The sequence below is a fragment of the Chaetodon trifascialis genome, chromosome 21 (genome assembly GCF_039877785.1).
Source record: "Chaetodon trifascialis isolate fChaTrf1 chromosome 21, fChaTrf1.hap1, whole genome shotgun sequence".
In the NCBI taxonomy this organism is placed as follows: Eukaryota; Metazoa; Chordata; class Actinopteri; order Chaetodontiformes; family Chaetodontidae; genus Chaetodon; species Chaetodon trifascialis.
This window is the reverse complement of record NC_092076.1, coordinates 10,886,827-10,899,440: the sequence shown is the minus strand read 5'-3', so window position 1 is coordinate 10,899,440 and position 12,614 is coordinate 10,886,827. Positions and strand designations below refer to the sequence as shown.

The following is a 12,614-nucleotide window of genomic DNA, read 5'->3' as shown; positions in this document are numbered from 1 at the left end:
AGCCTCGGCTCAGAGCAAAGAGGCACCTGAGCTGTTTGTGGACCTCGTGCATGAGTGACAAACCTGCAGCACAAGCCACCAGTATTCACAAGATAGACAGACAGGAAACCGTGCTTATGAATATTTTAGGCATCCAGAAATAGAGATGACTGTTCTGTGTTTATAGCATATGTACACTGTAAGATAACTAATTTAAGAAATGTTCTGCCTTGAGAGTTTGAATAAAGTGAAATTAAATAAATGGAACTCAACCAAATGGAACTGATTTATATACTATTTCATAGCTCTATGTGTAAAAAGTTTTGCTTGTTATTAAAGGAAAAACTTGCACACATTTACTACTCTTCTCATTCTGAAATGCAAATTCCTCCAAGACAAAATTACATGCACCTTTTAAGCAGTGATCCTCACTTTTATGATCTTTTCTTCATTTGTTTGAAATGTATTTAACCTGGTGAGTTCCACTGAAGTTGGAAACATATTTTGCAAAGACGATGATGAAAAGCAGTCTAAATTAAGAATAGAGTCAGTCATCTTGGAGCTTACATTGGTCTTGTCTTCTGCCGGAGATATCAGATTAATCAATTTAATTTCCTTTTGCAAACTGTTCCTGGCTGGAGTAGGCTTTCTTTCCCTTCTCTGTACAGCTTGAGCAGACTGACATTGTGCATAACAGATGTATCCCCAACACTACTGAAAGAGAACATTAGCGATCATAAAGTCCAAGGTTCAATGAGAAAAATGCCACACCACTACCATTAAAGTCCTGAAAGATATGAGCCAAGCACACCTTTCCTGAAAACTACCTGCGTCTCTTACAGTAACTGTTAATACTCCATGTCATACAGCCGACACGATGTACTATATATTCGGTCTGGAAAAAACCACCATCATGTTAATGTTTCTATTCCATAATCCAAGTGAACCTGCAATGTTTTTTACTCTTAAAACAAAGGCATGTATTTAAAGGGTCACTGTTGTATAATGTTTTGTGGACGCACTTGTCTTAAAAAAAATTAAGAAAGAAAAGAAAAAGGAAATTATTAATGTTTGATATTCTTTGGCTTTACAAACTTTTATCCATCTCAAGTGAGTCCTTAATCTTCTCGAAGTGCAACATGAAATCTGTGGACTGCCCCTTTAAGTGATTAGCTACCAGATAAAACTCTGCCCCCTGCTGCAAGAATGAAAACATTGCACGTTAAAGTGTCTTCACTGGTTGCTGCTGCATGAGGAGTCAAATGTGAGAAGTGAAATGGAAACAATTATCAATCAATAGTCTGTGAGTTTCCAACCATCAAAGAAAATCCATAAACACACAGTGAGAAGTGCGTCGCATGGCGAGAACATAGGAGCCTTTTAGAGCCACAACACTCATGCAGTCGATGGATGAAATTAAAATAATGGACAATAGTTTGACTTGCTTAGCTTTGTTTTGAGGGGGATTTGAAATATATACACACTGAAGGAAATTAGATTAGTTTGTTATGCTAGTAATTATATTTAAAGTGTGATGAACATACAAGTGGCAAACACACATGGACCAACTACTGCAGCGATGAAACATTGCTCAGACGGGAACATAACTCCTTCTTCATAAAGCATTACATTGCAAACAAAGACGTTTAGGACGGCTCACTTCCTAAAACGCAACTTTTATTTAATAATCATTCAGCCAGAGGAGCTAATCAGGAATTATTAAAAGTTTAGCCCATAAATCTTCACATAATGAGCAATAAAACACAAGACAATATGACCATGAGGTATTGTTATGTCTGCATATAACATCTGTTTATGTCTGAATCCCATCTCACAGCTCTGATGTTGCCAAAACGGGAGTCTGAAGCATTCAAACATATGGAGCACCAGACCCAGATATGCATGAGTGATTGCTCCTCCACCTCCACCGGGACAAAAAAAACCCCAACCCCAACCCCCCGCCCAACAATGCATGGTGGCAACCAGCTGTCAGCTCATTAGAGAGGAGAAGGTGGAGGCCGAAGTGTCACCGTTTGATGACACTTTACAGTTCTGCAGAGGCACAAAACCTCTTCTGGGAGTAGAAGGAGGAGGAAAAAGAAGGGAGGGAGGAGACTGAAGAGGATGCTGATCGGAAATTACAGGAGGAGGAAATGATCCAGCATGATGACTGAGGTGGTGCTGCTGGTGTTGATGATATCACCCTTATTGTACTGTAAACCTGTTTTCAGAGGCTGCTATTGAACAAGAAACGAATGACACATAACCACAATACAAAAAGGTCTGATGACGTTCATATAATAAAGATGCATTGTCCCATAGAGAGAAAACATGAATTGAAATCTATTCTACAACACAATGAAAAATAAACACAGTGTAATATGGATGTCCTTTTTCGCAATATATGGTGGCACATTGTCATTTTTTATCTATAACACGTGACCATACAGCATCTGTGACCTTAAAATCATAAATATATTATTGGGAAACACTTTTCTACATTATATAAAAGTAACAAACAAACAAATAAACAGACACTTTCCCTTTTTATTCCTTAATTTTGTTATGGTTTGAAAAATCATCTTATGCCCCACTGCCTGACAGTAGTTATACTCTGCATTCTGTATTCTAAATGTTTTGTACATGATTTTATACACATTTATCCCAAATTCATACTGACATATTTGGAATGTTTACAAGATTTTCTGTGTATTCAGCGAAAAAGTCATCACTGTAGCTCCTCGTCTCTTTGATGTTTGTAATGACTGACCCATCAAGTGTGTCAGCGAATCTGAGGAGGTTTTTACTATGTGATAGACTTACTGGATATATTTATAAATTAATTAACTAAATTACCTTTTAGAAATATCTTTCATTTGCATAATGCTGCTGAGGTCCTTGTGTGAACAGTAAAAATGTTAAAACCATGCGGTGAAGCAGGAAAGTTCTTTCAAAGTGCACTTGTCACTCAAACCACTGAGGTGACTCGTCATGTTCAGGCTGCATGATGAGAGCTGATCCAGTGACGTCAGGCTGACGTCAAAAATAGGCGGAGAGAGAGAGAGAGAGAGAGAGAGAGAGAGAGAGAGAGAGAGAGAGAGAGTGCAGATGTAATTGGGTCCTCTGTGTATAAGAGTAATAATAAAAACAGATCAACACACTACATGCTCCGCTGTAGCTGATGTCTCAAGCCGCACATCCTCCGCCGTAAGACGAAGCGCTGCAGCCGGCTGACAGCGGCTCTGATGCGGCCAGGCAGCATCCTCTCTCTGGCATCCAGAAGTGAATGAGGAGGGCAGGTGGCCGACAGGGAGGGGTCCTTTGATTTCAGGGCTGCCTCCTCCTGGATGGAGTCCGGCTGTGTGCAGGCAGCGATGGCCATGGGAGATATCTCGAAAAAAGCGTCGGCTCGGAACGTGGCGGTGGAGCGAAAAAACCTCATCACTGTCTGCAGGTCAGTGTGTGGTCAAAGAGACCGTGTGCGTGTGCGTTTTAAGTGCCTGTGCTCTGATATAAGTGGAGATTTTAATGGGCTAAATGTTGCAGTCCTTCTGAGTGGCCATGCGATTGCGTCTGTCTTTTTTCTAACTACGAATTGATTCCCCCCCGGTGTTTTTATTCTCACGTAGAATAAATGCAGAAGACATATTTTGACATGCGCGCTGACGTCATCCTCATAATAAGTCTTTTTTCATGAACTCCGTGCTGAAAGTGGGCCTGCTCGCTTACGAAGCCCCTGTGCGTCCATCCACTACAAATGTCTAATGTACAACATCCGACAGACAGACAGCCGGGGTCCTCTGTGTGAGTTTAGCAGTGTCATCTTTGTCAGTACGATTCATTTTCTCTCCGCTGATGGCGTGGTTGCTATGACGACAACCTTCATGGGGCAAGGACTAGCTGGCACCCCAGGGACTCAGGGCAGGGAGGCGATATAAGGCCTGTAGTTACATCAAGTCCTGAATGGACCGAGCTTAAACAAATACAGATATAAACATACTGTACGTGTATGTATGAAAGATTAAACTTGTCTGTAGTTGAGTCTGAGCTCTTTGAAAATCAATATCAAAAGAAATATTTTTACAGTAACAATGGGTCCAATGACTATGTTAAAGGGGTCACTCATTGAGATGAACCCACATAGTTTTAGGTGATCACCTGACTACACTTTCTCAGCTGTATGGAGCATTTTGGCATCTTTAAGCTCATTGTTTTTGTTTTCAGACCCACACCTTTAATGTTTTGGTTCAGTCTCACAGCTCTCATCACGATAAGTTTATTGGCAGCTAACGAGCTCTGAAGACTGAGCTACCTGCACAGCATCAAAACCTTAGACAGGCACAGTTGGTGACTAGCTAACGTAGTGTTTACGGTCGCTAATACAGCACCAAAATCAGAGATAAAAGGAGAGTGAATATTGGACATGCATTTGTCAGGTGACGAGAAACACGACTCCAAATTCATGCTAATACTTTGTATTAGCTGGATGTGTAAATTGCATAGACTCTCTGTAACTTCACCCACTGGTTTCTGATGAGCCTTTGTGAAGCTACTACATTTCTACAATAAAGTTGGGCAGTTTTATTTGGGGGTCTGTGGGGATTGTCCTGCTTTTGGAGTCAGCCTCAAGTGGCCATTCGAGGAATTACAGTTTTTGCCACCAGTATTGGCTTCAGCCTTGGAGGTTGCTGCTGGGTAAATTATCAGCTGTTTGTAACAAGGTTGTCATTTTCACAGTTTTTATTTATTAGATATTTATTATTAATTAGATTCATTGGACTCATTAGATGCAGTTTTGAAAGAGACTTGGATATACAACAACAACAACAACTGCACAGTCATGATGCAGCTGCTGCTGAATCTGACAATAAACTGAACAATATGCAAGATCTAATTCAGAATACTTAATGGCTCCTGAACAACCCGTCTTTAGCCGTCTCTCCTTACAGATATACACTAGACACCTGAAAGAAATCTTTCCATAATTCATTCAAAGACACATTAAAAGTGCTAACCCTGGCTTTGTGTCTGCCCTGTCTCTGAACATGCTGCTTGTCCTGCCAAGATTCAAGTCACTGATGTTAAAGTCAAGCTGATTTTGAGGCCAAGTCATGTGGTTGGAGTCCACAGACTGGACATGTCCAGTCACATGTCCAGTCCTGCGTGATGTTCTTGTCATACTGTATGCAGAACACATTAAACAAACACACAGACATTCATGCAGGTGAACAAGACTGCACCTCTGTTGAGCCTATCTGGGTCATGTCACGTCCCTGCTGTCTGTAATACAGTGAAAACACAGAGGATTGTGCTCGTTTGGAGGATAATCAGCCAATTATTGTCCAGTATCTGGCCTTAGTCGGAGCAGCTCAATGAGACATTGTTGCCTTTGGAACAATGGAGAGTGAAATCACTTGCCTCAGTGGCCTCTGTTAGGATAAGCATTGTCTTATGGACACATGCTCCATGCAAACTGAATATAAAGTGCTCTGGGACGGTTTACTAAAAACTGTTTGGGCTTGAAACTCAACATCTGAGTGAGCAAAAACATGAGCAATATCTATTAGAGATCATTTCTACTGCATGTCTGCCAGGTTTTCTCTTTTCCATATGACCCCATATCTCCATGTCACTGGACAAATAGCATTTGGCAGGTGTTCTTGCAGCAAATAGAGGCACTGAATTATTTAGTCTCCAGGAAAATATTTAAGAGTGGTTATTTCAGGAGAAGGCTAATATTGCCTGAAATACACGTACCACAGGTTTACTGGGTCTTTGAGTGTTACTATATTATGGCGGGGGTCACCCAGTTGTAACCACTTCGGCCTCAGCTGTACTTTATATTTAGTGATGATTTGCAAATGTTAGCATGCTAACATGCCAACCTGAGATAGTGATCTATACATTAGCCTATACCTGCTACACATCAGGATGTAGGCATTGCGAACCTGCTTGCCATGCTAGTGTTAGCATTTAGCTCAAAGCACCTCCCTATCTAAATGCAGCCTCACAGAGCTGCTGTCAAGACTCGTGCAGACAATTCATAGGTTTTAATCAGAAAAGAATTTTCCCTTTTTACAGTGTCAGTGAAATTTGTTTAAGTTAAGCTGAAAACAATTTACAACAATGCTGAATTTGTTTTGCATATTTACTCATGTTCTCAAAATGTACTTTATAGGCTACACCACTACAAGCAGGCATCCTTACAGCCGTCGGTGTATTATAACAGACTGGAGTCATAAATTCAAGCTGTCCAGTAAGAAGAAAATTGAGTTGTTGCAGCTTCCTGAAAGCTTTCCATAAACGTCTCCCTCACAGTAAATGGGTGACATTAGCCTCGAGTGTAGAGATGAGAGTCAGCCAGAAATGGATAGACTGTGGGTGTAAATCAGCAAACATACAGGAGGAACAATGTGTGTTCTGATTCATGCACTTTTCAATTTTGTCCATTTTACGGGTTTTATTATCATAGGGTTTGTTTCACTGAATTCATTAAGAGGCAGAACACCTGAGTTAAATTATAGTTTGATCTATGACGTGATCCTCCTACAGTAAACTGAAACATAGAAAGCGGTAATCCATTAATCTCTTCCCTGACTAATCTGTTCCCTTGATAAACCTTATCACTGGCAACCAAACTTTTTGTTTAAAACTTCTCTTTCTGTTCCACCCACAGGTTTTCAGTAAAGACTCTGTTAGAGAAATACACAGCCGAGCCCATAGATGATTCATCTGAGGAGTTCATCAATTTCGCAGCCATCCTTGAACACATCCTCAGCCACCGTTTCAAAGGTAACGAACCTGAACAAGGACTTTGTGTGGGATAGCACTGAGTGTGGGAAACACTGAGAAATGAATGGAAATGAGTTACCTGTTATTGATAATGGATTGGAATGGAATGGGGAAGGTTTCAATGTTAATTTTGTCAATAGTAAGCAGGAAATTAAGAAGTGATTTGCTGTTAAATATTAAGTAGAATCAATTCGATTAAATAAATCAATTGAACAACACTGAAATTGCAATATTAAGTCAAGTCTAAACATGTGACACGTGTTATGTCTCTTCATTGTTGCATCTAAACTCCTAACATTGCTGCAGCAAGTTGAGATGCATAGAATAAATAACAAATCAGTATCAAGTGCATCGGTCTATTTCTAATGGCAACACAGTTTTTCATGGTCAAACAAAGTGGATTTCCTCCATCAGCAGCACCTGCTCCTTGAATCTCAAGTTTCTCATGTTGTAGCTGCATCTGCTTGCTCAAGCCTCCACTCTCTCTTCATTGAAATAATTACATATTACGCATGGCGACAGTTAAGTTCAACATATCAACTCAAACGCTATTTGTGTCACATTCTCGTTTTAGGCTCCGGTAGCTGGTTTGATGGTCAGAGGAGTTACTGGGACTACATCCGCCTGGCCTGCGCTAAAGTCCCAAACAGCTGCATTAGCAGCATCGAGAGCATGGAGAACATCAGCACCTCACAAGCCAAGGCAAGTCCGACATACAGCTGCAACAAAGCTTGACTGAAGTCTGAAGCTGTCTGAGCAAACTGAACTGCAGCATCCAGAAATGATGTGAGCAAACAGCTGTACACGAGCATGCTGCATCACTCTGCACACAGTTCATTTCTTGTTCTCTGGCGACTCCTTCAGGGGCGAGCCTGGATGAGAGTAGCCCTGATGGAGAAGAGGCTGTCTGAATACATCGCCACCGCTCTGAGGGACAGCAGAACGACCAGGTGAGAGGCCCCACACACCTGACTTTACAGCGCAGCATCGCCCATCCCTGCTAGAATCATGTTCCCACCTGGCTGTAATTGTCTCTGTGTTTTAGGAGGTTCTACGCAGAAGGAGCCATCCTGTTAAGAGAGGAAGCCACAGTGCTAACAGGGATGCTCATAGGTCTTGGAGCCATAGACTTTAAGTGAGAAGACTTGGCCTTTATACACTGCTATTTCATATTGAGCAGGATCATTTTAGATGGGTATTAATCGTTTTTTTTTTCTTTTTCTTTTTCTGTGTTGTTTGTCTTCCATAGTTTTTGTCTGAAAGGGGAGGCCTTGGATGGGAAATCTTCTGCTGTCATTGATTATACACCATACTTGAAATTCACACAAAGGTATAATGATGTGTTCACTTTATGCCATGCAAGATAGTCTTGCTTACATATCTTTTTCATAGCAGACACTGGGACTGGTCATAGTAAATGACAAGCGTTACTAATATCATTAGTGATACTTTACTAACAGTCATTTGGTTGCTTTTGTTGTAGCTATGATTACCTGAGTGATGATGACGATCGACAGAGTGTTGACAGCAGCACAAGTGACGACAGCGTCCCTGAACATCCTTATATCCCTCTGGTCACTGACGAGGAGAGCTGGAGCACAAAGTGTCGGAAGATGGAGCAGAGGTTCAAGATCGTCAATGCTCAGAAGGTGTGCAGAGATCTTTCTTTGTTTGAATGTAAGAAACTGTTTGACATTTTAGGAAATATGCTCATTTGCTTCCTCTGCATAGAGTCAGATGAGCAGTTTGATACCGCTCTCATATCTCATTACGTTGCATACATACTAATATGAGCTTCCGAGGAAGAGTGTTTCCATTCACTTAGTGTGGACGTGCATTATCAGGGTTACCTGGAGGAGCTTGTGCGCTTGCGTGAGTCGCAGCTGAAGAACATGGAAACAGAGAACAAGAGGCTAAAGGCGCGACTGGAGGAGCTGCAGAGCCACAGCCTGCAGGAGAAGAAAGAGCTGGAGGCCGTAGTTCTGGAGCTTCAGGAGCAACTGTGAGTGATGTAGAGAGAAGTTTCACCCACTGCGAAACAGCAGAGAAGATCAGCATCTTAAAATCACACGTTATAATCTTTTAAACACTGAATGACGTCAGCGTTTTCATTGGTTTTAGTAACCTTGCACATGTGGGTGTGTCTTTACCAGAGGCCTGTATTTGAGTACTTCTTAGTCATGTGCTGTATCCTCACGTTTGTCAGGACAAGCTTGATTCCATGTGACTCCAACCACCTGGCCAAAAACCTTTCAATCCCGTTGGTCAACCAGTGGCCGTCGCTCCAGCCATACAACAACCAAGACGACTTCAAGATGTTCCGCAGGTTTGACTGAGTATCTGTCTCCTGGCATAACTGCGCATACGAGCAGCAAGTTAATTTCACTGAAAAGAGAACACTCTGTTATATTGACAAGGATGTGGCATTCAATACTGCTCTTTCCTGCTTCTTTAAGTTATTATTTATATTCTGTTTACTCATACATCATCACGTACAGCTACCATATTTAACTAACAGCACTCTACATGAGCTGCATGTCGTTCCACATCACATTACTGTTTTTACATTACTGTTTTTTTGCACAGACATATAAAAACAATCATGATATGGTGCCTGGAGTATGCCACTTGAATCATCTCTAGTTTTTAGTTTTTATTAGGTATTTAGACATAGCAACCACAGCTGCATCTGCGCTTGGTTTATCAGTTAATCAATTCATCATTTTGTCTATAAAATGTTGCAGAACAGTGAAAAATGCTCATTATGATTTCCCAGAGCCCAAGGTGATGTCTCCAAACAGCTTGTTCTATGCCATCAAGATTATTTATTTATTTACTTATTTATTTTTTTCAGCTACACCCATTCAAAAATGAGCACTCTACTTTATTGTTGACTGGCTACAGTGTGATTCCTAACCCTAAACTTGTGTTGACCTGCAGGAGGAGTTTCCCCAGCACAGAGCTGCTGTCAGTGGCGATCAGCCTGGATTCAGTCTCCCAGGGGATGGAGGGGAAACAGAATGGAGGTGCCTGCTGCACACACTGTGCCACACTATGTTCTTGAAAGATCAGTAAACACAGCTAGACATTTGAAGTAACCCTTCCTTTGTATATCTGCCACACCCCTCCAGAAAAGGACTACACCCCCTCCATGATGGGCCTGTGTGGGTCCTTGGCCTCTCTTCCGAGCTGCAAGTCTCTGTCTAGCCTCAAGTCCAGCGAGTGCCTGGTCAACATCAGCGCAGAGAACAGTCCTGCCCTCTCTCCCAGCTAGGGGGCGCCAAAGAAACACTGCCAACCACTAAACGGACACTGAGACAATTCAACATGAACACAAAAAGCCTGCTTTTGGAAGGCGGACAAATGCTCTCTTTCATGGCCCTTACGTGAGTCCCTTTACCTTTATGCTCTGAGCCCAGCACTCTCTCATCTTACTCATTTTAAGCAAAAGAGTAGCCTCCGTGTCTGAGTCTGACCAACAAAGATGCAGGAATAGCTGCTGTACTGCCTGACGGCCTCCTTCAGTTTCACTGTCTTTAATTCTCCTGACATGTTTATGCCTCCTGAAATGCAAACAACCGGTTCAAGTTTGACCTCTCTTGCGTCACGATGCTTGATTTCGTGCACTTACAGTCCCGCATCTGTACTGGTCACATTCATCAAAACTCACTGTAGGGTTGTCCTGTATGTACTTGTCCATTTGTCTGTGTCTTAGCAGTCTGTCAGTGTATCTTATTCTGTCTCTTGCATAATAATGGCAGTGCAGGATGGATGAGCTGTTTTAACCTTTTAGGGAACAGAAACAATATTTTGCCATATCTATTACACTATTATAAGAGAGATAAAAAGAGAGGCTCAAATGTGCTGAGTCAAAGTGGCCAGACTGTTTTATGATGAAGATTATTTAAAAATTAACAGATGCAGCTTCATGATATTAGGGTGAATGACAGTTTAGGCCTTATTCAATCATACAGTAGGTTAGACACAGAGTTTAGGTTGTGACATACAGGATCTGTCAGGCTACCAAGGTTTGCAGAGCCATTACAATGCGAACATAAAAAGCAGACATGATATCTATTGCATACAAATGCAGAATGCATTGTGACTATGCAGAATGAATGTTTTCATTGTCTTTTTCTACAAACCTGGCTTGATGGAGTATGAGCAGGAGAGAAATACTGAATGTGAGTATGTGTGTCTTTTGGGTTTTTTTTTGTTTTTTTTGCCCTCATTTTGTTTCTTATGATCTGTTCTTTTTATACGGTATTGTAATTCATTTCATGACATACTTACTTCTATCATTTACCATCATGTAAATTGCAATCTCATGCAGTGTTGGTCAGAGTTGGGATATGTTGTTGTTATTTAAAATTGCAATAAAACTGCCTTTTTTGAAACATTAAATGCTGGTATGCAATGGATGTGTGTTATTTGAGGTTTCTCACTCCACAGATAGCCATATCAGTCAGTCAGTCCACTTCATTCCAGATTCCAATCTCAGGACTTCTCCAATAGCGCCACCATTTTCAATTTGTCCACTACTTTGGTTTATGTTTAAATATCAGCATAACATTTTCATCATTCCTCCTTCAGGCGCATATTGTTCCTGAATCTCCTCCACATTTACATCCAACTATATCTTTTTTCTGCACGTCTTGTTGAGTCAGAAACTGCTCTGTCAAGTCATTGCAAACCCGATCAGACACAAAAATGGGGAGCAAACCAAAATTTACTGACATCACAGCAATTTCATTTACTGTAGGTCCAAGAATCCCAGCACGCGCTGTTCCCCTCTGTGCCTTGGTCACTTTTTGTTTTCACGTCTCCCCTTTGTGGCTTTGCTTTGTGAAGCATGACATCGTGTCTCTTCAAATGGGTTTGAAATAGCTTACATGAGGTCATAGGTTAGGATCATTCATTCATTAACACAGACAAATACAGGGAGCTAGACAAACAGCAGCTGAAGGTCCTTTGGTAAACGCTGGAAATGCATTATGTAGGAGACGCATTCCAGATCGGCATACTGTCCAATTAACTGCTTGGCTGTAAGAGGGGTGTGAAAAGTTGGATTTACTTATCTGGCTTTGTCTTTGGCTGTTTTGTGAAAGTGACATCAATTGTTGGGTGGAGCTGCGCTAGATAGATGAGCAGGCTGCTAAACACATGGTTCAGCACTTCAGCCTTCTGTGATAAAGCACATTCACTCCCATTCTGCTGTGCCAGACACACAAACGTGTTATCTAAAACATAGGCTGAGGTCTTGGTAAGTAATTGCATATTTAGATCCAGTTTGGTGTGGGTGAGGAGGTAGTGGTCTAGGATCTGCCTCTAAAACTGCATGCCATGTTATCTCTATGCCTTACTCTTGTCCCACCATTGGCACTCCCTTTTACACAGGGTCAGACCATTTATCTCTCACAATGCACGCTCTCTCACACATGCACACACACCACCCAAAACCACTTCACAGTCCACCCAGATGGTGCACACACACCCAGCTGGGGAGATTAAGTATGATGAAATAATTAGCCGATGAATGAATGAGTGAATAAAGGTGATGATTAATGTATGTCATTATATATATTGTTATATATTGTAGCTGACTTTCTGCAGCTCATGTGTATTTCATGTCACAGCTAATTACTCTGCAAAACATGCAACAGCATTTTAGAAATTTTATCATATTTTTCCTTCTGTCAGGTATCCAATGGTTTCTATTAATTTCACACCACATGAAAATCTATATAGCTGACTCCTGAAACTTGCTTTGTGCTTTGTGTCATCCATCACAGCAAACATCAAGTCTACATTAATTTCTGTCAAATTCCATTATGGTATGAGGT

General features: G+C 41.3%; 1 protein-coding gene across 1 annotated transcript; it reads left to right on the top strand.

Moving 5' to 3' along the window:
• The first annotated feature begins 3,053 nt into the window (after positions 1-3,053).
• Positions 3,054-11,191, top strand: rundc3ab (RUN domain containing 3Ab). Its single transcript, XM_070991092.1, has 11 exons — positions 3,054-3,433; positions 6,656-6,771; positions 7,346-7,473; positions 7,636-7,721; positions 7,817-7,906; positions 8,021-8,101; positions 8,255-8,420; positions 8,616-8,773; positions 8,978-9,097; positions 9,712-9,797; positions 9,903-11,191. The coding sequence occupies exons 1-11, from the start codon at positions 3,327-3,329 to the stop codon at positions 10,043-10,045; spliced, it is 1,281 nt and encodes a 426-aa protein (XP_070847193.1). The 5' UTR covers positions 3,054-3,326; the 3' UTR covers positions 10,046-11,191.
• The last annotated feature ends 1,423 nt before the right edge of the window (positions 11,192-12,614 follow it).